General features: G+C 35.1%; 1 protein-coding gene across 1 annotated transcript in view; it reads left to right on the top strand.

The window, feature by feature from the left end:
* Nucleotides 1-26,732, top strand: part of MRC1 (mannose receptor C-type 1) — an 86,562-nt gene that overhangs the window by 53,830 nt on the left and 6,000 nt on the right. Inside the window, exons 15-27 of the mRNA XM_081298996.1 lie at nucleotides 665-809; nucleotides 2,237-2,278; nucleotides 3,632-3,795; nucleotides 4,873-4,940; nucleotides 6,275-6,375; nucleotides 7,060-7,202; nucleotides 7,765-7,879; nucleotides 10,863-11,029; nucleotides 14,473-14,575; nucleotides 17,763-17,995; nucleotides 20,219-20,384; nucleotides 21,098-21,247; nucleotides 26,399-26,512. Of these exons, the coding sequence (XP_081155122.1) occupies nucleotides 665-809; nucleotides 2,237-2,278; nucleotides 3,632-3,795; nucleotides 4,873-4,940; nucleotides 6,275-6,375; nucleotides 7,060-7,202; nucleotides 7,765-7,879; nucleotides 10,863-11,029; nucleotides 14,473-14,575; nucleotides 17,763-17,995; nucleotides 20,219-20,384; nucleotides 21,098-21,247; nucleotides 26,399-26,512 (1,711 nt within the window). The remainder of the gene's footprint in view (nucleotides 1-664; nucleotides 810-2,236; nucleotides 2,279-3,631; nucleotides 3,796-4,872; nucleotides 4,941-6,274; nucleotides 6,376-7,059; nucleotides 7,203-7,764; nucleotides 7,880-10,862; nucleotides 11,030-14,472; nucleotides 14,576-17,762; nucleotides 17,996-20,218; nucleotides 20,385-21,097; nucleotides 21,248-26,398; nucleotides 26,513-26,732) is intronic.

The following is a 26,732-nucleotide window of genomic DNA, read 5'->3' on the forward strand; positions in this document are numbered from 1 at the left end:
ATGGATATCTGGATTTTATATTTATATCTCTGGAAAATAGTTCATAATCCTTAGTCTAAAACCCTGTGGGCACTGATTACATAATGAAAACTCGGAAGAGAACCTAAATGCAGGGCTTTGATTGATTTCTGCTGTTTATTTTGGCAAAGTTTGGTTGGTCTGTTAGCAACATTTTATAGGTATTTTTATGTGTAAGAAGAATTAATTGCATTTCTTTTTCCTACCCATCTAATAAAAAGAAAGCTTCCACAACTCACTGAAATATTATCCTTTAAGAGTGGTTTTTAGTAGCTTTCCATATAGAGAAGTGGAACTTTTTTGCTAAGTTTTTCCTATATATAAATCCCACTTTTGTGTCCCTTGGATCCATTATATTTAATGAGAGCAAAGGAAATGTCATAAAAATCATTTGCCTACTTTAGTCAACTTCAAAAGTTTCCATGTAATAAAAGCTATTTTTTTCTCACTCATGTTCATAAACTGCTTTCAAATCAAACCTCTGGTTAAAAAATAAACAAGTGGATGAAAAATGCAAGTATTTCTTTCTTTTTCTGTTTGGACAGATGATTGACACTGGCCTGACACAAGTCATTAATAGTTGCAATCGTGTTCCTAATATAGCATTGCATCTTGGCCAAGATCAAATCTAATATTTCTAATATAGGTTTCATATGAAAACTGGGCTTATGGAGAACCTAATAATTATCAAAATGTTGAGTATTGTGGTGAGCTGAAAGGTGAGCCGGGTATGTCCTGGAATGATATTAACTGTGAACATCTTAACAACTGGATTTGCCAAATACAAAAAGGTATGATCAACTGTCCTCCCCTTTCTCTGAGATTGGAACTAATCTTCTGGCACCCCTGTATTCTCCCTTTCTTAGTAGAATCAAACAAACTAACAGAATAAAGGAACTGCCAGGGACTGTCACTTCACAGGAAAAGAATGAAGTCACCAAGCACAGATAAGTGTTCCAAAGGAACACAAGATCAAAAAGTCACCCTGGAATCCAGGACGAGAGTCACATCCTCCAAAATTATTCCCATAGGCAGCTCTGATTCTAGGTTCTACAGTAGCAGGTTCTACAGTAGTAGAAGTGGGTGGGTGTCCTGTGCTAGGAAGCAAAGTCATGAAAAGGCAGTGAAATTCCTTTTTGGTTTTCACCTCTGACCTTCTACACTAGTCATCAAATAGTTGCTCCAAGCCTGAGTAGTTTATTGATTTCTCAGCTAAATATTCAACATTAAGAACAAGCACCATTAGACCAACCACGTTATGATGATGACTCAGAAAGTTTCACACATCCAACTCAAACACTGAAGTTAGAGGATCCAGATTCTGATGTTAAGGTAAACACACCACAAACAAGAAAGCAAACCTACCCTTGAAACAAAAATCTACATCAGCTTCCTTTGTTAAATAGATAAATGGAACCACATCGCCCTCTGCTGTTGGGGAATGGTGGCAACCACCCCACTTTGCTGCTAGGGCACCACAGTGCCCCTGCTCACTGTTCATTTTCCTTACTCCCTCTGCTTAGACAGTGCTTTCAAAGTTATGGATCAGAGGAGTCAAGGGACCACATTTTTAAAAAGGTCTCCCGGATGCCAATGGCTAGTATCCTTTCAGATATATTATTAACTACTCAGAAAGAAAATCAATTTATTTAAATTTTAGTAAAACATACATTTAATAAGATTCTTTGAAGAAAATGTATTCATATTTTATATATAAATAGTTCACATTTGAGTAGTTTCAAATAATGAAATTGTGATTTCACAGCTATCTATAAGATATCTGGCTGGAAAACTAATGTCTATTGAGTGCCTACTGCATGCCAGTAACTCACACATTTTACCCCCACCTATTTACACATATTACTAATCCCTGTTAGCAATTGACAAAATAAACACTTTAAATGTGGGCTTAGCATTTGAAGCTAGCCTTCCTGACTTTAAAATTTGTGTTCTTTTTCTTTCCTTGACAACCTACCACATGTGCCTAGAAACTACCTTCCTATTTCTGGTGACCATCATTGTACCTAAATTTATTTAAGTTTTAATTAATGATTCTCTTTTCCTTCATTTTCATCCTCTTAACATAAGTGAATTGGACAGTGGAAGGGGTCGGGTGTGAATGGTTAAGATTTTAACAATACTGACCCATGAAAATAGAAGGATCTGTGATCACAGAGGTTCAATTACATTTTATATCTATATTTCTCTTGTTTTACAGGAAAAACCTTACAACCAGAGCCAACACCGGCTCCTCAAGACAGTAGGTGTTTCTATATTTTCTGATTTCTGAATTGGTAGTCTTTCCCCTACCTCCAACTTTTCCCTTTAACAATGGAAATAATTATCCTAGGAGAGTGGAAAGCAGAAGTTCTTTGAGAATCTCATGTAATCTTCTGGCACCCCTGTGTTCTCCTTTTATTAGTAGAACCAAACAAACTAACAGAATAAAGGAACTGTCAGGGAATGTCACCTCACAAGATAAGAAGGAAGTCACCAAACACAGATAAGTGTTCCAAAGGAACACAAGATCAAAAAGCCACCCTGGAATCCAGGACAAGAGTCACATCCTCCAGAAATATTCCCATTGGATTTTAGATTATTCGATTTTCCTTTCTAGAGAGAAGCTCATATGCACAAGCATAATACCTGTTAGAATAGCTTCACATGAACTTATGAACCAAAGGGCCCTGATTTCTTTTTCTTAAGCACCTGGCCAACGGCTGCTGCTGCAACAGATCACCTCAAACTTGGTGGCTCAAAACAACACATGCTTATTTTCTTACAGTTCTGGAAGAAATTGACCTCAATGGGCCCAAATCCAGATGACTGCATTTCTCATGCTCCCTCCAGAAGCGCTAAGGGAGAGCCTGATTCCGTGCTTTCACCAGCTTTTAGAGCTGCGCCCTTGCATCCAGACATTCACGGTCCCTTGCTCCATGAAATCAGCAATATAGCCTGTTGCTTCAGTTATCATATCACCCTTACATAGTCAAGTCTCCCTCTGTGTCTCTCTGTAAGGTTGCTTGTGTTACATGTAGAGTCTGTCTAGAAGATTTCTCCTTCCCAAGATACTTAATTTAATCACGCTTACAAATTCCTTTTCCTTATAAGGTAGCATCCACAGATTTCAGGAATTAGGACCTAGGTATCTTTGTGGGCCCCTGTTCAACCCACTGTAGCATAGGACTACAAAATTCTATTGTTTGAAAGAAGCCTCAGAAGTCTTCTTGGTGTATGAATTCCTTAGTTTTCCAATTCTATCCTGATGTACCCAAGATCATCTATAAAAACTTATTTCTTAGAATAGGATAAAATCTGACCTCATAGCTCACATTGCTTGGACCTAGAACACCATGGGTGCACATATGTAAATGCTTCCGGCTGTGCTATCCCATTGATGAAAGTAACACTGGGATTTATTTTACCCATTAATGACGCATGGAACTCAGGGAGAGAAACCGTCTAGTTTTTATAGGGTTGGGGAAAGGTGGATATTTGGCTGACAATTTATTCTATATTTGATATAGAAATCCTGCTTATTCTGGGCTCTCAAAGTGATAGATTCTTTATCCAAGTAAAATTCATTACCTTTTCTCACCATTTTTTTTTTCAGATCCACCAGTCACTGAGGATGGGTGGGTTATTTACAAAGACTACCAGTATTATTTTAGCAAAGAGAAGGAAACCATGGACAATGCTCGAGCATTCTGCAAGAGGAATTTCGGTGATCTTGTTTCTATTAAAAGTGAAAGCGAAAAGAAGTTTCTATGGAAATATGTAAGAACATGATTAATTTAAGAAAAGGTGACATGTTGTAAACAAAAATGATGTGTACCCTTGGTGTTCCATGATAGAATTTCAAACTCTGCTGAATTTGAAGGTCCTAAATTCAGGGGGCCATAATGGAAGCACCCTCTTTTAGAGGTCTTGATGGAAGTTATATCTTATAGTTTGAATATTCAATGTAGAATTGCAGAATCCAGAAACATTTTTTAGTTTGGACTTTATGAAGATCCATACTTGATGGCTTTGAATTCATTCATTTGATTTACAAAGATCTTAAATCTTAACTAATTGTTGTATATCACTCCTGGATTCTTTTTATGTCATTGTATATTTTGGTTATTAATTTTTCAAAAATCTTATTTGGACCAAATTGCTGGCTAACAGATAGTATAGTATGATTATTTATATAAAAATCTTTCTTGGATGTCCTCAAATTGTTAGGTATTGCTGAAGGTATAGTTTATTTTTTTTTGAAGAGTGCTTAGCTCAGGGTCTTTCTTATTAAAAATATTCATGGCACCCCTAATTGTTTGCAAGAAAGGAGATAAGAGGGATAGCAAAAAACACATTGATCTGTACTAAAAGAAAAAAATTCATTTGAAAACATTGGCATGAGTATGTAATCTGACTACAATATTACATATATTTATATTATGTATTATGTATTAAACCCACATATTGAATGCATGTAGTTTGCAATAACTATAATATATAAGTATATAATTTGTAAATCTATGGACATATATTACCAATATAAATATATATATTTACTTTGGTACCCAATCTCCACTAGCTACTTTGTTTTAAAAGGTGTTTTCAACACCTAACTATTATGGACATCTGATATTATGGTGAATGACTTAAGAAATTTCCTTTATAAATGTGGGTTGCTAAATTGTATGTATATCTTCTTTTTATTTCTATGAAAAGTATACATGAACATACACAACATTTTCTCATGAACCTTAGAAAATATTCCAAATAGACTTATTAATATATAGGTTTTATTTAAGAACTTGATTATTATGTGGTCATGAGTTGAATTTTATGTAAAATTTTATGTTCCAGATAAACAGGAATGGTGCACAGACACCATATTTTATTGGTTTATTGATCAGTTTGGATAAGAAGTTTATGTAAGTAAATCAAGCTAAAACAACTTTTCTTAGGATAAGTTGTTTTGGGTTTTGCTTGCTGAATGCTTTTTAAAAAAATATACAGTATTTTTGGTCTGAAAGCATCCTTAGAAAAGTAAAAAGGAATTATAAATGATCCTATTAAATATTTTCAATGTTACAAATTCTCAAACAACTAAAATTGGATTTAATCTTGCAAAATGTAACCTTTCTATCTTTCAGCCACCAGTAAATCATCAACTAGGAGATTATATTAGATAAATATTAATGCTTAACTTATTTTAAAAATTATGATCCCATTGGATTAATGGCACCTAGAACCAAAGGATCCTTTTTTGACTGCTGATCCACACCAACTGCTCAGCTGCAGGGTTTTGAATGCTCTTTCAACTGCAAGAAGTACTTTCCTTTCAAAACAATGATTGTCCTGCTTTTTGTTGGATAGAGGAGCCAAGAAAAACTGAGTAGGAGGGAAGATATTAGTACAATTTTGAGGTTTCTTTCCTTATTTATTAATACATATCTGAACTTGAAGAGCAGACATGGCCTCCCAGCTTATGCATGAACATCTTAGCCACATATGTTCCATGGGTCGTTTATTAACTTATTTGAGCAAGGGACGTAACTTCAAACTCGTTATTTTTAAAGGACCTATTTTATCATCTCTAAAATGAGAAGGCTGGGTCTGGTGATTTCTTTTCCTCCCAGCTCTCACAGTCTTTGTGTTTCTATAACTTAGGCAAATAGGCATTGGCCCATCTACTTTACAAAGAACCAGAGTGACCAGAATACTCAAAGAATGGGCCTAATAAGAAATTCTGTATTCTCTGCCTCTCTATGGGTGGTTATGTGGGAATTGTGCCTGAATAGTACTGTAGAGGGATTTCTGCTTCTGGCCAACTTCCAGAGCAATTGGGATCTTCATTTGTTTTCCTACTTCAGACCTAAAAGTAGTTTCTTCCAGGGAGGCAAAAGAAGAGGAGAGAAAAAGTATTCATCATTCATATCTGTCTAGTACATTTTAGTGGACAATTTACTAATGACTGATGATATACTAAAACAAAGATAGATGATGTTTTATAAGATTAAATCCAATTTGATATTGTTTGTGAATTTGACCCACAGGCATGAGGATTGATTGCTACAATGGGGCAGGGACAACCAAGTACCTGGGCCTTGGGATTTTCCCGCCAGTGTCTCTAGATTTTTTCTTCTGTTTGCTGGGCATTCTATGCTTCCTTCCCTTTGATTGACTTGCCATTTCCCATCTCCAGGTTGTAGCCCATTATGTTACTGAATGAATTGTTGCAAAATGCTTGAATTTTCTTTTCCAGTTGGATGGATGGGAGTAAAGTGGATTATGTGGCTTGGGCCACAGGTGAACCCAATTTTGCAAATGAGGATGAAAACTGTGTAACCATGTATACAACTTCAGGTAGACAACACACAAATCTTCTGGAGTTTGTTTTGTGCTGTTATGTGTCATTTCCTACATCCTTAGGGTAAAAGTAGCAAGTGTACACTTAAGTCAAGCAAGAAAACAGGACAGTTCTAATCTTAACAGCATAGCTATTCAATTTATAAAGAGAAATGTGTAAGGATGCTTATCATTTGTTAGTTTAATAACAAATGATAGTCAATCTTCTCATTTCTTCCCAAATTTAAAAACATTTTTTTCATGATCTTACTTGTGACAAATATCCAGAATATGTTTATCTATCACTTTATCTCTTTTTCTAGCTCCTTTATTTATTGCTCTAAAATGGGAATAATGACCTACTCTGATTTTGTGAGATAATGCATCTAAAATTGTACAGATGCTTAGATATTATTAGTTTGTTATTATTAGTAGAGATTGTTAATTAGATAATGTATCTGCAGCACCAAGCACACGCTTGGTTCATAGAAATCTCTATAAAGTTGAACTATTATTGGTCTAAGTAAAATAGCAAAAGGGATATTACATGGATTCTTCTAGTCACTTGTAAAAAAAACCATTTGATTATATTCTAAACTATTTTTGAGAACCCTTATAAAATATAAACATATTTCTAAAGTAGAGTAAGTGTTTTGAAACATAAACATGTAAGTCTAATTTAACTATTTTGCTGTTTGCCAGGGTTTTGGAATGACATTAACTGTGGCTATCCAAATGCTTTCATTTGCCAGCGACACAACAGCAGCATTAATGCCACTGTTATGCCTACTACGCCCCCCAGTCCAGGTGGCTGTAAAGAAGGTTGGAGTTGGTACAATAACAAGGTATTAGGAGAATTCTTTGTAGTCTTGACATCAACCAACATGGACAGTGACGATGCAGATCTCTCAGCTCAAAGTTAACTTTTGCTTACTCAGCACTTTAGGAAATTTTTGGCAAGTATAAGTGAAGGTTCCTGTGACAAATTCTCAATAGAATTTGAGAACAACGTACTTAAGATATCCAAATCATTGTATGCTTTATCTCAAGGGGGAATAAAACTTTGCAAAAACCTAACATAATTTTTAATCCCTATTTGGTTGTTAATAAAATTTGTATTTAGCTCTAATCATTTACATAATAGTGTCCATCTACAACTACATATATATATATATATATATATATATATATATATATATATATTTATTTATAAATAAATACTTTTATTTTTATATGTTTGTTTTTATGTGGTGCTGAGGATGGAACGCAGTGCCTTACATGTGCAAGCAAGTGCTTTACCATTGAACTACAACCCCAGTTAGTTCTAAGCTAGATGAATAATTTTGATTTCCATAGAGCAAACTTTATTATCTTTAATGAACCCCTGTTTTTCTCCTTCCATCTCAGTGTTTCAAAATCTTTGGATTTGCTGAAGAAGAAAGAAAAAATTGGCAAGAGGCACGAAAAACTTGCATCGGATTCAAAGGAAATTTGGTATCCATACGCAATGAAAAAGAGCAAGGTATGCAGGCCGTTTCCCAGTCATTGATAAGAATTTAAGTATGTAAGTTTGCTCATGGAATGGTAAGATTACGGACTGTATCTTTTTGTTTTTTTCAGAGTAAAAACCAGTAAGGGGAAAAGAAAAAAAAACACCACAACAAAACTTATTTAGAATAATTTTATTCAGTTGTAGGCATCATGCTGGGTCTTTTACATGGAATCCTTTTCCATTTTCATAGCCACTTCATGAAGCAGGAATTATTATTCCAGTCGGAGAGTGAGGAAATGGTGTTCAGAGAGCCTTGAGTCAGGGAACTTGCCTGGTAAAAGAGAAGTTTGGAATCAAACCCAGCTTCAGTCACATCCCGATTTCACTAAATCAGTTTGTTTCCCAAAGAGCCAAGGATAAGTGGTTCCAAGAATAAAAGAAAAAGTTACCGATTTCCCATTTACTTCTCCTCTAGTCACATGATCCTATGACTTATAATACAATAAAATGGAGAAATGTGAACTATGAACAAATTTAGAAAAAAAATTTTTTGATAAAATGTGAGGATAAACCAGAGCAATGAAGAGCATCAAAGGAGAGACCTTGTCATATAGCAGATGGTAAAATTCATTCTACTGTCATCAAAGATAGGAACTCAATCAGTTTGTGTGGTCTTTGGTGGGGCTGCTTTGCTAAGATAGGTATTAGGTTAAATTTGTGATTTGTACTTTTGCTTATTTCGTTTTTTAATGTGGTGCTGGGGCTCGAAGGCAGTGCCTCATGCATGGTAGGCAAGTGCTCTACCACTGAGCTACAACCCTAACCCAGTGATTTGTACTTTTGAAGGAGGATGTTGACCAACTGCAGGAGATTCAGACTAATGATAAAGGGTTTGGAAACCACTGCAAGGGACTCATGAATAAAAGACCCTAATGTTAGACAATTTGGAGGATTATAGTGAGCAGCCCCCCAAAGGAAAACCTAAGACCAAGGAGTGGCAGTTACAGGGAAACAGATTTGGGTTCAAAATGAAGAGGCCATCCCAATAGCAAAAACTGATCAGATAGATGCTTAAACTGGAGGATATTCAGGTGCATATGACAGAGCCAGACATATTGGCTGCTACACAGTATAGGGAAGAGGTTCATTAGATGTTTGTTGTATACATTCATTTCTGAGGGTGTTATAGGAAAAAAAAATGTAGACTGGATATTCTCTCTATTTTTTTTTATTCTGAGATTCTTTGACTTCTCAAATCACTTACTACCAAAATTGATATGTTTTCAAAAGTACACAAGAAAGAAGGAACTAGAAACCTACCTGGTGCTCTCCCCGTATTTATTGTATAAATGCTGTCATGCGCTCTTCTAGAAAAAATTGTACAACGAACCAACCAAGAATTCAATGAGAATCTTTGACAAGTTCAACAATTTGCCAGATACCCAAAGAAAAGGGTCAAGCCACAGCACACGTTACAAGAATATTACATTCACATTTGTCTAACTGGCCTCCACATTTTGGGCTCAAAATGTATTAACCTAATACCCAGCAGAGAAACACAATAATGGATTTCCTCTCTTAACCACAAAGTGCTGATTCCTGGCATAACAAAATTAGAACGTGGGTAATAGAGATGTACAGAAGGAAACAATTTTCAGATAAAATAACATTATTCCTGGCAAAACAGGTACACATTGTTGAATTCTTATTGTGGCTGTTGGCAGTGAAAAAAGTCAGGCTGAATATTGGCAGGTGGAACTTTTCCACATTTCATGTCAAGTTGGGAAGAAGGCAAAAGTTAGGATCTTATTCATGAATCAAAATAAAACCAAGGTAAATATCTGCCCATGCTCTTGTTTCTCTGAAACATGTCGGAAGAAGTCTTTTTTTGTTATTGTTTTTTTACCTTTAGTTAATTGAGAAAAAAGTTAGTCTCGAGGTGAGGTGGTTGCTGCCTCTACCCCTCTGCAAAGAGTTAACGTGGCAATGGCGGTTCCTTGGGACTGTGGGTTCATCAGTAAATAGACCAATGGATCTCTGTAGACTTTGAGTGCATTTTCTATTAGTAACCCCAAGCCCTTAGTCATTTCATTGCCAATTTACATTCAGGAGCCATGTTCAAGCATAAATGTTTGCAGACTGCTTTTGAGCATGTCTCATTCACTTAGAAACCAATGGTTTGGGCACAGTTGCTGGCAGCAGAAGGCAGCTGCTGCAATAGGCATGAGCTAATGGAAAGGAATGGGGCACATGTGCATTTAAACCTTTTTATAGCTCCTGGGTATTTGCCACTGTCCTCTCTGCCACAGAACTGATAAAGGAACAAGAAACCATATTGCACTACATGATCTGAATTTCTCTAGATCTCTTTACCCAATGATGGGAACACTGCAGTCTCAGAGGTGCTCTGGTCCGAGCACACTCAGCAAATGACCACCGATCCCTAGGAGTTGCCCATCCAGAAGGAATCCCACTTGGGTTGCTCTTTGCCTTCAGCAATCTGAGATACAGCTAGTTTGAGAAGCTAATGTTCCTTATGTCGATTTTTGGAAGTTTTAAGAGCCTTCTCTTCCATAGTGGTTATAATGGGAGAGTTTTATTTTCGTAATTAGGAGCAGCTGCTAATTCATAGGATGACTTTTTATGAATTTTTAAAAATATGTACCTCTTTCTGCAGGATAGTAGGGAACCACAACCCAGATCAAGGTGTACAACAGGAGAGTGGGGCATGGGATGAACTTCAGCCTCCTTTGGGTCCCTCGCCCTGGTGCCTTGCCAGTAGCCTCGATAAAACCTAGTCTTTTATTGTAGGAAACTTTTCAAAGTCCAAAGTTCAGTGGCTAACATGATACTAAGGTTAGAATGTGTTTATTTTCGTGGTAAGTGCTTTTAAATAATAATAAAGTCTTGAACACATGCTCTGTATTTGAAAATGAACCTATATAAAAATATTTTCTATATTTTGAGTGTTAACCCCTGAGGTTTAAAATCAGTTTCTGAAACTTTCTTTTAGCATTTCTTACCCATCTCATGAAGGACTCCACTTTTAATGCCTGGACTGGGCTGAATGATGTGAATTCAGAGCACACGTTCCTTTGGACAGATGGGCGAGGAGTTCATTATACAAACTGGGGGAAAGGTTTCCCTGGTGGAAGAAGAAGCGGTCTTTCTTATGAAGATGTAAATATGACTTTCAGATCACCTCTCTATGCACTATCGGGCTTTAGTAGACTCATCTTATTGTTGATTAACCTCCCATGGTAAAAAGTCTACAAGAGTATTCTTTAATTTGGTCCATTCTTAGAGCTTTTAATTATTTCAGACCTTGAGGAAGGGGTTCCTGTTTGGTTGGGAGCTCTTTGCCTTGGGGGATGGGTGGTAGTGAGCAGTAGGAAAACTGGCTTTCTAATAAGAAGGGATTGCTGGTAGTAACTCTTGAACCCAGGGTTTATCAACTTTCTTTCCATTAGCTGTCCCTTGCCCCTTGCAGCTGTTGTAGTATTTGGGGTACAGGTATGGAAGCTACTATTGCTCCTAAAGATATCATCAGTATCATCATTATCATTATTGAGCTCCTATTTACAGGATGTTTTATGTGCTAAACACATGTGTTTTTGTGCATGAACCCGAAGACTATCACTTCTTTATTACTTTTATTCTTATGTAATAGAACTGTCACCCTGCTGGTGTCAAACAACGTGCTAGGAATTGTAAAAAGCATGAAGAAATGTATGATTTTGTTTTTAACCTTTAAAAGGCTTGCACTTAAAACCACAAGATTTTTGGAGTAGAGCAGAGACTGTGAGTCAGGCTAATGGAAGAAAAGAAGAACTAAGATTGTGGATGTGGATGGGTGGAGAATCTTTGGAATGTAGGACTTAAGGGTATGGGATAGTTAAGGCTCATGGGACAAGGATGCTGGCAGAATGGAGGTTGACAAGATAGCTGCATGGTAGTGGGATCTGCCATCAGCTATGACTCAGAAAATGTGTTAAGGGTATGTTTATTTCATAGGGACACTCTCATCATTTGCATTGTTTATGAACTGCAATCACATTAAAAATAATTAAATTGGTGTATCATCGTTGACTTAGTATTTTGACAGCATTTTCTTTAATTTCTAAGTATTTGGAGATTTTCTAGCTAATAGTGATTTCTGGTTAATTCTCATTATAGTTTGTGTCTGATTTCTATTCTGTTTTAAAAAATATTTATTTTTTAGTTGTAGTTGGACATAATACCTTTATTTTATTTATTTATTTATTTTTATATGGTGCTGAGGATCGAACCCAGGGCCTTACATGGGTGAGGCAATTGTTCTACTGCTGAGCCACAACCCCAGCCCTAATTTCTATTCTTTTAAATTTGTGAAGGTATGTTTTCTAGAGCGAAAGACAGAGAAAGAAACAGAAAGGAAGAAAATGCACACTCTGCATTTTTCCTATATTTGAGTTTAAAAAGGAAGAGGAAATGGAAGGAAGATAGAGGTGGAAGTTAAATGATCCAAAACTCACTTTCTGAAGAGTTGGGCTGGGTGGAGCCAATGGGGTAGTCCATGACCTTGTACTTAGGTGAAATTTTAGAAGCTGGCCACTGCATTCAAGTCCTCAAATACCTTCATGTGGTTAGGAAGCTGCAGCACCAGTAACTCAGTTCTATGGAAGGGTGAGTTTATCTAGACGGATGTTGTAATCCATAAATATAACACACACACTCACACACACACCAACCAGTATCAACACTAAGGAATATGGATTTTTTTCCATGACAGAAAGTCCAGAGTCTGAAAGACTAATTACAGTATTTCATTATATCTAAGGTATAATACCTAAGGTAACATTGATTGAAAAATTCACTGTTATTGTATGTGCCACTCAAAACGAATGACTGCCAGATAATCTCTGTTGTGCTGCTGACTATGATATGCATCTTTTATTTAGAAATGTTAATATGTGAACAATATGCATCTTGAAATTTGTGAAGTATGATACATGGCTCACCAGCATCGCCATAAATGCAATTTTTTTTCCATCTTTCTGCTCTATCTCCTTGGCATGCTGGTAGATTAGGAAAGTTCCTGGCATTACATCCAATCGTCCATTCCTTTATGGCTCTTTATCAACAAGAAGCCCTTTCCCTGGGAGCCCTCCTGCCTCCAGGGCACCTTGCATATCTCCCTCTTTGGGAAGCAGTGAAACTTGTCATTAATGTGTAGGTTTAGAGCCTAAGTGCCTGAGTTTTAAAGCTAACTTTTTTATATATTAGCAGTGTGAACTTGGGACCCAAGTGTGACCCCGTGCCTCAGTTTTCTCATCTTACAAATGGGCACAATCATAGTACTTACCTCACAAGGATGGGTGTGAGTTTACATGAATTAATACATGTCTAGCACTTAGACCAGTGTCAGACATTATGAATGTAAACTGTAGTCATTACAATGGTTGATTAAAAAAAGCCACTGGCAGGTACAGGTTTCATGAGACTTTTTGGTTTACTTTTGATTGTTAGACTATTCTATGGAATCTTGGAATTAAAAACACATTCACAACTAAACAAATGAAATATATTTACAACTCTGTCATACTCCCTAGTAAAATTACAAATAAGATGTGAAACTTTCTGGCTATACTAATAATTTGTTCAGAAACTGAAATAATACTTTTATAAATTAAGTTAGTGATGAACAATATGAATTGTTCTCATTTCCCTTTAATCATAGGATCCCTCCTTCTGGGTTTGGATAGTGAGAATTCATATGGGTAAGAGATGGTGTTCTCATAGTAACTTTGGTTCCTAAGTTTTCGTAGAAATTAATAACATTTCTGATAACAAAGTTTCAAGCCTATCTCTAAAATTTATCCAGATCTGTTTGTTTTTCAAATCAGAGAGCAAGGGTTTAAATGTGAGGGATCTACAGTTGGTTGGAAAGTAATGATGGACTGAATATACTGTAATGAGGACTACCTTAAAACTCCACAAAGTTAAGAATACCGAGGGACATTTTTTTTTTTGCTTATTAATGAGCTGTTTTAATAGTTATTAATTCATACTTTTTTTGCCTCTTAATAATTTTTTATTTTGTAATTTAGTATTTTATAACTAATAAAGGTAATTCATATTAATTACTCTATTTTACTCATACAACCATTCTATATGAATAATAATATTCTCATAAAAATTTGTAATATAAAGTATTTTTAATTAGTTAATTAATTAATTATAATTAGGTATATATGGCAGCAGAATGCATTTTGATTCAATGTACACAATTGCAGCACAACTTCTCATTTCTATGGTGTTACACAATGTAGTGTCTCACGATATGTGCAGTCATACATGTACCTAAGGTAATGATGTCCATCTCATTCCACCATCTTTCCCCCATGACCCCTCCCCACCTCTCCCTCCCCTTTGACCCATCAAAGTTCCTCCATTTTTCCCTATTATGGATCAGCATCCACTTATCAGAGAGAACATTCAGCCTTTGTTTTTTTGGAATTGGCTTACTTTGCTTAGCATGATATTCTCCAACTCCATCCATTTACCTGCAAATGCCATAATTTTATTCTCTTTGAGTGCTGAGTAATATTCTCTCCTTTTTTTCTTTATATAAAAATGTACAGGCTGACTGTGTTGCTATCATTGGAGGCAAATCAAGAGATGCAGGAATGTGGATGGATGATACCTGTGACAGTAAGCGAGGCTACATATGCCAGACTGATCCTGGTAAGTCCTTGGCAAGCCTCACCTGCCTGTGGAAGAAAGGGTATAGAATATGTTTTTAAAAACTGGACCATTTTTGCACATCAATAGGCCTGTTTGCTTCTCAATTTAATCCATCTGAGGCTGTGATAGACTAAAGGAGTTTCCACTCTTGATTCATGAAGTCTGCTCCTCCTCATTACAGAGAGCTCTGTGCAGATTAAACTTTAAATGGAAACTTAAGTTTGTTAGAAACCTGGAATATTGTCATACTTGTACCTTGTTTTTAAATGTCAACACAAGAATACTACAGTTCAACATACAGAATGTGAGAACCATTGGCACAAAACATCACATATGACTCATTATTTGTTTTCTAGCCTGTATCTTAAAAAATGTAGGTATCTGCCTTAAGTTTCTCTTTTCCTAGGAAAGCTGAACATGATTCAATAAAAATATAAGAGAACATGTGGATATTTACAGTGAATCAATACAATGGTGCCAACACATTGCAATGTTTAGTGAAACTAGAATAATGATGTCTAGCTACACAAAAGAATCAGAAATTTAAAAATCGGTGAGGGTTGAGGGTAGGAAGGGGCTTATCCTGAGAACAGCCCTCAGAGGATGAGACTGAATTAGGAAGGACTTGTTCTCCCAGACCTGAAAGATTGTTCAATATTTTCTGGGGAATCAGGAAACTAATGTCAACTCATGAGAGGACTGAAAGTCAGCTGAGGCCATGTCCCTCCCTCTTTATACAGTTGGCCCTCTGTATCTGTGATTCAATACCTGTGGATCAATCAGATGCAGATCTTTGATATTCGTATATTTGGAAAAATAATTGCATTTGTACTGAACATATACAGATGTTTTCTCTTGTCATTATGCCTTTAGCAATACAGCATAAGAACATTCACATAGCATTTGCATTGTGTTAGATATTATAAGTAATCTAGAGATGATTAAAATATACAGGAGAATGTGCATTGGTTATATGTCATTTTTATTTTGTTGTTTATTCAATTAATTGTAACTACTACATAAAACATACAATATTGTACCTGTAAAGGGAGTACCATGCAATGTTTCAGTACATGTATATACTGTGTAATGTTTAAATCAGATTAGATGTCATTTTATATAGGGAACTGGAGCATCTGCAGATTTTGAATCCAAGCGAGGAAGGGGTGTCCGGGGACCAATCCCCTTGCTGATCCTAGAGATGCCTGTACTATGGCCCACTGCACTTGGCCTTGGGCTGCCAGTAGTATCAGAGCTGCTGTTTGTGCCTGTGTTCTTTGGGCAATGAGGGAAGTTCTTTTCAGAAGTGAATAGTGATTCACAAGCTTGTTCAAATCTTCTTTTTTCCTACTTCTCATAAACATAAGTGATAGAATATTTTTCCATGCATAATATATTTTCAAAATTTTATGACTTAAGGAAAAGTTCACGGTGTTACAGTGAAAAAAGATAGCACATCAAATTGCATAAGCCATGAACTATCAAAATTGCTATCTTCCTATTAAAAGTCAAGAATTAAAAAGACTACAATAATATGAGAAAATAGGAATAAATCATTGTCTTCAGATAGTGGGATAAAAAGACAGCTTAAGTTCCTTCTTTTCTGGTATTCTGTGTTTTTCAAAACCTCTACAACTATATTATCTAGATCTGAAAATCTTTTAACATAAAGAAACAATGTTTTAAAGAATATATAAGACATTGTCTTTGCTATGCTCTAACCACTAAAAACAATCTCTTGATATTTTAATTTTTTTTCCTTCTACTTTTTTAAAAAAATATGCGTGTTTTATGAATAAGTAAAATGGATACCTAGTTGGGTATCACCTGTGAAATGATTTTTTTTCTATGAGTTTTACCTCAAGCCTCACCTGTTACATTTAATGGTTCTAAATTTTCTCAGTGGCATTATTATGAGCCCAATGTCCCCATGTTGGGGAGCTGTAGGGCAGTTCCATGAGGGCCGTAATATTTTAGGGATCCTATCAGGGTCCCTTAGTTTAATGATATTATATCAACACAAGATGGCAGTAACAGCAGAAGAAAGGGAGGCTGCTCCCTTGCTGGAATGAAGTCACCTCATAGAAGGCACAACCCAGAGAAAGTTTTGGGTCCTTCTATAGTAATAGAACAGGGCAGGTAATGGATTGGCTGGTATAAAGTGGAAGAAGTCAGAAAATGGGCCAGGACAAAAACAGGTAGGCAAGGATATCTAGAAACCTTAGCCAGGGGGCACCTTTTTGGTGAAGAACCTGGTTGTAAATATTTTACCTTGTGCCAGTTGCAAATGTCTGTTGGGACTGTTCAATTCTGTTGTGGTCATCGACAATCATAAACACCCTGTAAACAGAAAAATGTGTCTGTGTTCCAATCAAACTTTGTTATTTATGGATGCAAATCTGAATTTCATATCATGATTACATTTTAAGCAATATTCTTTGAGTTTTTTTCCCCCCTGGCATTTAAAAGCCTTTGGTAGTTCATGGGCTACAAAAACCAAATAGGCCAGATTTAATCCTCTGGCTGCTTTTTGCTGACCTCTGCCCTAGGGTATCAGCTAAGGCAAACAAAGACAGGCTTTGCCTTGTGTCTTGTTTATGTGGCCTAGAATACAGGCAGGAACATAAAGCATTAGGAATCCACGCTAAGATATTAAGGAGGAAAGATCCAGAGCTGATGTGACCCTGGCTCAGTTTGGATAAGAGGTGAAGGTCTAAGGAAGGACCTAGAAAATCATTTTCTTCAGCTATTGCTTCCATAAATAACTGGTAAGAGTAAAGCTTGATCCTAGACCAAGGTTAAATGAACCAGTAACTTGTGTTTGTAGAGCTTCACTTTAGAACCTATCTTGTGAAAAGTGAATTACTCACAGGTTGAGTCAAACAGGTATGAACAGATGCAAACTCATGCGGGGATGACATTTTGTTCATCCAGATATTAGATCACATTGAATTTGCAATACATATATTTTTTTAGTTTAGATACTTGATCAAATACCTGCCTTAGTATTCTAAATATAGTTCAGAAATTATTTAATTTAATTAGGCTAATGGATTAAAAATAAAGTTTCTGATTTCTAATGCACAATGGCTCATGAAACTATTTTAACACTGGACAGTTTGGATTTGTGATGTGCAATGAATAATTATTGATAATGCTAATAAAAATAATCAAAATTTTTTTGTAGATCCTTCTTTGCCTTATTCTCCAACACCAACCCCAAAGGGTGGCTTTATTAAATATGGTGAAAGCAGCTATTCACTCATGAAATTGAAGTTAACATGGTATGATGCCGAGGCATATTGCAAGAATTCCAATTCTCTCATTTCTAGTATTCTGGATCCCTACAGCAATGCATTTGCATGGATGCAGATGCATGCATTTAATGTACCTGTGTGGATTGCTCTGAACAGTAATTTGGTAAGATGTAACAACGTGTACAACCTGACATGATTGATAAAATTATGATTGTGGTTGGATAATTGTCTTTCTGTTCATTCTGTTGAACACTTATATGAAAGAAACTATGGTGGGCAGTGTGAATGGTACCAACATAAATAAGAAGGATCCCCTGCCTTCAGGGATCTAGTAGGCTAGTGATGTGTGTGTCAGAAATCAAACTCAGAATGATCTGACCGATATTCACTTTCTTGCTTTTTAATAATAAATTATATTCTGTATTTGAATAGTTTCCACTACTTGCTTATTTATTTCCAGTGTCATGATTATGACTCTGTCATGAGATTAGGAAAGCAGGTCAGGGCATAGTTACTAGGTGATGGGGACATTTTTGATTTTTAAATTTTTTTGGTGAAAAACTATTCTGGAGTTGTTATGGGTCCCACGGTTGTAGAGTTTTCATCCATGTTGTGAGAAGTATTTCACTGCAGTCAATTTACTATAATCTTTCATAGAAAAGGGAGATTGTCAGTGAATAGGACAGAGTGCGGGAAGAGGCCAAGAACTAAGAGTGGTGATAAGTTACCAAAATATCACTAAATGAGTCTTCTCTGGTTCCTTGTGGTCCATCTGTCCTTCCATGTTGACCCAGTTAGTCAACCAGAAAACCTCTAAAATAGAGGAAATAGAGGTGTTAGTAGGTCATTAAGGGATAAGATAAGAAGTGCTAAAGAGAGCACCTAGGAAGTGTTATTGGAGGAGTTGGGCCAGGGGAGAGGACCAAGAGGACTCCTCAGGGAAAGTCAACCTTTTTAGATGTAGCATAGGATGGTAGAACATAAGGAATGTCAAGAAGAGGGAAAAGGATAAGAGGGAGGTGAAACTGGAAAGTAGATTGCTGTCAGACGTTATTAGCTTCCAGTGACTTGATGCAGAGATGGACATTTACACGTTATACAGTGACTGTTTCCTAAGCAGGGAAGTGAATATTTAAAATTATCCATATGATTTTTGTGATTAAACTTAGGTGAGACATTTTTACATCTCTGTTGACTGTGTTTTTAATAATTAATCTACTTGATCAATCATTCATTTTCTTCTCGTAGACATGGTCACAATTCTCTTTGAGTTTAAACTAAGCTTTTCTTTGCTTTTAGAATGATTAGTTCTCTAAAATGCTAATATTTATTACTAAACAGTACTGTTATTTCCCTTATGTCTGTGGAATCAATGATTTTCAGGGATTTTGATTAAACGTGGGAAAGTACTAAAAAATTTCTGATGAGATGACATATATTTTTAATTTTTGTCATTGGATCTTTGACAATTGACTTGGTAAATTAAATAATGCAGTTAAAAGGGGGAAATGTTTGAATTATTTAAAAAATTCAGTCACCTTTAGTTAATGTTATATGTCAGCTATAAAATACCTTAGACTGTTAAAAGGACATAAATAATATTTTTGATGCTATCATTTGTGACCATAAATTTGTCTGGGTAAATGTGATAAGAAATTGGGGCTGGGGTTGTGGCTCAGCAGTAGAGCCTATTGTGTGTGAGGCACTGGGTTCAATTCTCAGCCCTGCATATAAATAAATTAAATAAAGGTCTCTTGACAACTAAAAAATTTTAAAAATGTGTTAAGAAATTAGTGTGCAAGTGGAATAAAACAACCAGCTTTTTAAAAAATGACATGATTCACATCATTGAAAGGACATCTAACTGGAAGTCAAGAGATCATGGTGCCTCTGTTATTTACCCACTTAAATTACCTTACCTGTCATGTCATTTATCACTGGTGCTGTTTCTACAGCAGAACAATGAAAAGATCAGAAGAGATTAGTGCTTCTCTCAGGGGTCCATGAATCAATGAAAATTAAAGTTTATTATAATTTCAATAATGTAAGAAATATTTTATTTGTTATAATGATCAAACTTCAACCCTAAAGACTTGAAAACAAAGAAAATTTCATGGAAGAAGGCAGACTTCCTTTTTTAGTCAGTGTTTTTCAAAATAGCTTCAGAAGATGTATTCCTAGGAATCTCCAAGAAATAACCATTTATAAGAAAAGATGCCTTTCCTGAATTTGAGTTGGTAGAAATGATTTATAATGTTTTTCCCCCATATGTTCAAGATTCTTGGTCAAATAACAGCTTTGAATATACTTTTTCTTCATTTGATTCTTTTGGCATTTTCTAAATGAAGCAAGACATCCATGTTCATTGTTGTTTTTATTCTTGCAGACCAATAATGAATATGTTTGGACTGATAAATGGAGGATGAGGTACACTAATTGGGCAGCTGATGAGCCAAAGATGAAATCAGCATGTGTTTACCTAGATGTTGATGGTTACTGGAAGACATCATACTGCAACGAAAGTTTTTACTTTCTCTGCAAAAGATCAGATGGTAAATTTAGAATTTTCTGAATAAGCTCCTACACACCACTGTTGATGTTATTAAATGGTAATGTGTCATGCGTAGCTTAAAATAAAGTAAGACATTTTCCCTTACCTAACAAAAGACCGACTTGGCTGTCAATCGAACATACTGGTCAAAATAATGGAAAGAGGAAAATTTCTTAATTTCTAGAGTTTAATTGCTCTTTTAAAATCCCTGAATGTCTGCTATTGAGGTTGTCCTCTGAATCTATAATGATAGATTCCCCGCCCCCCACAGCTGTATCATTATATCATAGTGCATGTAGATTTGCCAGAACCAAAGATATCATAGACAGAGCCCAGGATTCTAACTACATCATAAATTATATTACAAGGACCATTATTACAATTAAGAAGCTAGGGTTCCAGAAAAAGAAAAGAGTGACTTGAAAAAGGGAATTCCTTTATAAAAATTATTTTCTAAACTTTTAACATTACTATAGATATTTATAGATTTATACGCTTTAATTATAAGTATGATTGATTCTCATAGTGCATTCTGTTAAAATGTATTTAAAATAAGTGAAAAATGAACAATAAAAATGGTGGAGCCATATGATGAGCCTTAGAACTTTCCTTTTTTATTATGTTAGATGATAATAATTTTCCTTAGCTGTGAAAATATTATTCTCTATACTGTAGAAACTTCAGGTTTTGCTTTAAATGTCTTTTTATTAATAGAAATACCTGCCACTGAACCCCCACAACTGCCTGGCAGATGTCCAGAGTCAGAGAACTCTGCATGGATTCCTTTCCATGGTCACTGCTACTATATTGAGTCTTCATTTACAAGGAACTGGGGTCAAGCTGCTCTAGAGTGTCTTCGGATGGGTAAGAGCCACATTTCCTAAAAGAAAGTTCCACAATTGTGTAGAGTACAATGACATTAATAACATTATAAATTACAAATACAAGGGATGTAAAATTACCTATTTATTTATTTTAAATTTTTTTTTTCTTAGTTGTTGATAGATCTTTATTTTATTTATTTATACATGGTGCTAAGAATCGAACCCAGTGCCTCACACAGTCCAGGCAATTGAACTACGGCTGAGCCACAGTCCCAGTCCACCTATTTATTTTTTTTAATTATTATTTTTTTTTGGTAACAGAATGGTCCACATCATATCTCTTAAATGTAATTTCTAATTTTGTAACTTTGAAATTTTAGGAAATGCAGATAAAAATCAGTTATTTGTGGAACAAATCTTTCTGCCCCAGAATTCTAAATTGTTTGGATGCTCATCCTCAGTTTTCCAGAATATGCTCAAACTCTTATCAGTAATTGGCTCAGGAGCCAATTTGCTTTACTGTTAATAGACAAGTTTTTACATTTGGCCATAATATTAGTGAAAAAAAAAAAGCAAAACAGAACCAAAATAGAAATGACATAGATGAATGATTTTCCTTATGGAAAAAAAAAGTTCAAGAAAAATAAAACTTTTCAGGGTACATTTAAAAGTTACTTAATTAAATTCCACTGAATACTTACTGAATTAACTTTGCTATACTTTTATTTCCCCAACTGGGGGTTCTTCATCCAACAGAGGTATGTAAAGATTAGGGTAATATTCTCATTTCCTTTTGGTTCCTTCAAAAGTCAACCTTGACCTTAAATTTTAAATTCTGAGTGAGATGAAGTCTGATTTCTCAAATTTTGAGGCTCTGATATAAGGTCATATGTTTACAATTATCATCTTTTCCTGTTTAAACTTTATCATTACAGAATGTCTTCATTGCTTCTAGTAATAATTTTTTTTTCTAAATGTCTAGGATTAGTATAGCTACTCCAGCTCTTTTTAAGTTATTATTTGTATAGCCTATTCTTTTCTATGCAAACTATTTGTGTCTTTGTATCTCCTTTTTAGATATATTTATTTATTTAGATCTTTCTAATTAATTAACATTAATGTCCAACCAATCTCCATTTTTTTCCATTAGTGTCTCCTCCATTTAAATTCAGTGTAGTTATTGATAAGGTTGGATTTGATATGCTATTTTGCCATTTTTTTGATCTGCTATTTTGCCATTATTTTATGTCTTATGCATTTTGATTTCCCTATTTCTCTATTACTGCCATTTTATGTTAAATAGATAATTTTTAGTTTTCTACTTTAATTCCCTTGTTTATTTTATTATATAAATAATTTCTAACTTGTTATGGTTCAATTTAAAATTTTTTTTCACTTTCCATTGGGTTCATTAGGCCATAATTTCATTACATCAGGGAGCATCTGTATATTTTTTAGTTATTTTCTTAGTGGTTGCCCTGGGAATTACAATTAACATCTTTATTAGAAACAATCTAGATCAGATTCACATAAATTTCATTTTAGTTGTATATAAAGTTTTGCTCTTGCAAGTCTCTAGTCCCTCTGCCCTCCTTGTGCTGTTATTATCATATAAAAACACCTTTATACTTTGTAGCAACAACACAGATTGAGAATTATTGCTGTATGTAGCTATATTTAAAATAGATACAATAAAAAGGAGTTATAAGCAAAATATACATTTGTACCATGTTTTACATTTACCTATGTACTTACCTTTCCTAGTGTGCTCTTTATTTCTTCTTGAGGATTTGAATTTCACAAAGCTTTTATTTTATTTCAGACCCAAAGATCCTTTTTTTATAGCATTATAGTTATGCATAGTAGTTGGGTTCATTCTGACAAAGTCATACATGCAAGGAATTTGTTTTTAATCCCCATTCCTCTGCCTTTCCCCCTCTCCTGTTTCCCCCTCTTCTCCTTCCTCTATTGATCTTCTTTTTACTCCTTTATTTATTTTTGATTGGTGCTTTCCACTTATACATAATGGTGAAATTCCCTTTGGTACATTTATATATGAACATAACCTTGTTAAGTTCATCCTATATTTCCTGTCCTTCTCCCTCCCTCATGTTCTCCACCTTCTACTCCACTGATCTTCCCTTTATCTTTATAGCTAAATCCCACCCCCACCTCTTTCTTTCCCTTATTTTGCTCTACCTTCCACATATGAGAGAAAACATTTGCCCCTTGATTTTCTGAGTCTGGTTTAGCTCACTTAGCATGATGCTTTCCATTCAGAAGGATCCTCTTTAGTATCTCATAGTGAAAATTCCTGTTTATTGGTACTGGGGGTTGAACCCAGGGGTGCTTTACCACTGAGATATATTTCCAGTCATTTTTATTTTTTATATTGAGATAAGGTCTCACTAAGTTTCTGAGGGTCTTGCTAAGTTGCTGAAGATGGCCTTGAACTTGTGATCCTCCTGCATCAGCCTCCAGAGTCACTGGGATTACAGGCATATGCCACCATGCCTGGTTCTTCATTAAAACAAAACAAAACAAAACAATTCAGGAATGTTTTAATATTTCCTTGTTTTATTTTTCAGTACTATGGACTAAGAATTGAACCCAGGGCACTTACCACTGAGTTACATTGCCAGCCTCCTTTTAATGTTTTATTTTGAGACAGAATCTTACCAAGTTGCTGAGACTGGCCTTGAACTTTTGATCCTTCTGCCTCAGCTTCCTGAGTCCTTGAGATTTTTGAAATATAGTTTTGCTGGATAGAAAATTTCTCATTTTATTTTAGCTTTTTGAATATTTCCTCTGACAGCTTTCTAACCTCCATGGTTTCTGATGAGAAATCAGTGTTAAGATATCTGGTGGGCTAGGGACATGGTAGAGTACTTGCCTACCATGTGTGAGGCCCAGGGGTCAATCTCCTCCACGAAAAAGAAAAAAAAAAATCTCTGTATGTGTTGAGTCATGTCCTTCTTGCTAGTTTCATGATGCTCAGTCTTTGGACAATTTGATAATGATGTGCACAGATGTGGATTTCCTAGACATGGTACACACATGTTTTATAGTGCCTAGAACTAATTAAATCTCCCAGGTTTTGCTGAGGGGATCTGTGTGTGCTGGGATGTGCTTTCAACACCCATCCAAGCTATTTAAAAGTCTGCATTAGCCTTCACTTCCTGCTTTTGTAAAGCCTTTGTAAAGATTAGATGGAAGTGAAAACTTAAGACCTTTTCTTATCTTTCTCAGGCATGCACACAGCCCTGGGCACATGCACACCCAGTGTGTGTCTGTGACCTTTTAGTTCCCTACAAATGTGTCAATACTTTTAAAGTCCCCTGTGGACATTTTATTCTCTAGCTCTTGCTTTTAATTTTTTGTTAGCTTATTGTTTGCCCCTACTCTTATCAATGTCTTAGGCAATTGCCACTGATAAGTTTTTTGTTTTTTTTTAAACTCGTGTTCCCAGGAAACAAGTGACAATAAGTGATCTCTGAATAAGGTCAAATAAGGATACACTTTTCAAGTGGAGTTTTCTAGGGAATTATCAGACAGGATAAATAAGGGACATTCTTTGAGAATGCAGCTTGGAAAAGGCTCCAATCTGGTTGTTCTCATTCTTTTAGTGCCTTCTAAGCTGCTGATTTTTACTGTGGTGGTAGGGTTGTTGGTGTTTAAGGTCACTACAGACCTTAATGGCAATGGTATTAGTACAAGTTAAAACACCATAAAGCTTACTGTCATTACCAAGATCTAATCATTTTCTTACATAAAATGCAAGCCTTTGTCTAATTTTCAGCATTCTGAAAAAGTTGCTTTTGACAAAAGTTGATTTTGACAAATTTGTTGTCATTCTCAATGTTTTTGTAAAGGAAATGATTTTTAGAGGTCCTGTTCTGCTTTGGAGTTTTAAAATTAAAAAAAAAGTTTTCTTTCATGTTGTTAAACATTTTAAAATTTTTGTAATGAATATATAGGAACTTTGTTTTCATTTTCAGGTAACTGTTTTATCTGGTCAAAAAGATGAATGATCTTCATTCATTAAAGTATGTCACAAGTATTTTTAATGGCTAATGTGAATAAAATATATTTAAGAATGAATTATAAAATAATGCAAAAAATAAAAAAAAATAAAATAAAAACCAAGGAAACAACTCAGGACCCAGTAGAATGGGATGTAAATGCATGATTTATTCAGGGTGCCTTAACTTAACACCCTGTTAGTGTGAGGATCTTAGCAAATTACTTATCCTCTGCACTTTATTTTCCTTATCTACAAAATGGGGTATTAATAGTACCTACTTAATGAGGCCTTCTGAAAATTTAATGAGATAATGCTTCTAAAGTCCAAAACAAAGTGTCTGTCATTAAATGCTTGAAGTATATTAGTTATTATTATAAATCTTTAGATTACTACTATAAAATCTAATGCTGACCATTCATCGTGAGTTATTAATTTCAGCTTGTCTGGTGTTCCACTTTGCTCTCTGTTCTTCCTTTGAACCGTCCTATGGGTGACATTCATGAATGAAGCTGGAATAATACTCCTATAATACATTGCATCATTCTGATGCCTCAAAAAATGTTCTTTATTACCACATTACCAATCTTCTGCCATCTGCAGACAGTCCTAACCCATATATATTTTTTCAATCTTCCCAGATTAGTGTTACACTGGAACTTTCAGCCATCTCTGATCCTAAAGAAGTTCTGTGCTTCCCTCCTTCTTTGCCTTTCCTCTTATTATTTCTTCCTGGAATTATTTTCTGTCCCTTGTACATAAAATGCTGCACTCCTATCTTCTTAAATTCTATTTTTTTTCCATCCTGCTTTTTAGTTGCTTCACCTGGAGTGGATATTTGATGAGGCTGAAGCATATTGCACTGATTTTTTTCTCCTATTACATTCCTTTGTAGTCTGAATTTATAACTGGTCCCTGACCCATAACTTTATTGACTTTTTCTATGTCATCCTCATGTTTGCAGGTACTAGTCCATGCTTGTACACAAATGATGTTTTAAAAGCCACATTTTCCAGAATTGAAACTGAAGAAAACAAAATGCTCAATCTTTGAAATTCTTCCTCTTTAGTGGAGATGCTGGGTTGATTTTTTATTGCTCCCATCAATACTGTTTATAAAAATATTTTCAGCTACTTAAAGTTTCATATCTTTCCTTTTAATCTCTTGCAGGTTCCACTCTGGTTTCCATTGAAAATGCTGCTGAATCCAGTTTTCTGTCATATCGGGTTGAACCTCTTAAAAGTAAAACCAATTTTTGGATAGGACTGTTCAGAAATGTTGAAGGTAACTTTTGCAGAAATCTTATTTAATTGCAAATAGTTCAAAATGTTGTATGTATAATGAAGCTTCAGTTTTGGAAAGTCTTGCCTTAAATAATGCTTAATTTGTGATGAGTTTGAAAATTCAAACTCTCATGATTATTTGAGATAAGAACCTAAAGTTCTTATCATATTATATTATCTTCACAGTTGCTAATTAAAAAAATATATATTCTCTAGCTAAG

Source organism: Spermophilus citellus, assembly GCF_964194105.1.
Source record: "Spermophilus citellus genome assembly, chromosome: 6".
Lineage (NCBI taxonomy): Eukaryota > Metazoa > Chordata > Mammalia > Rodentia > Sciuridae > Spermophilus > Spermophilus citellus.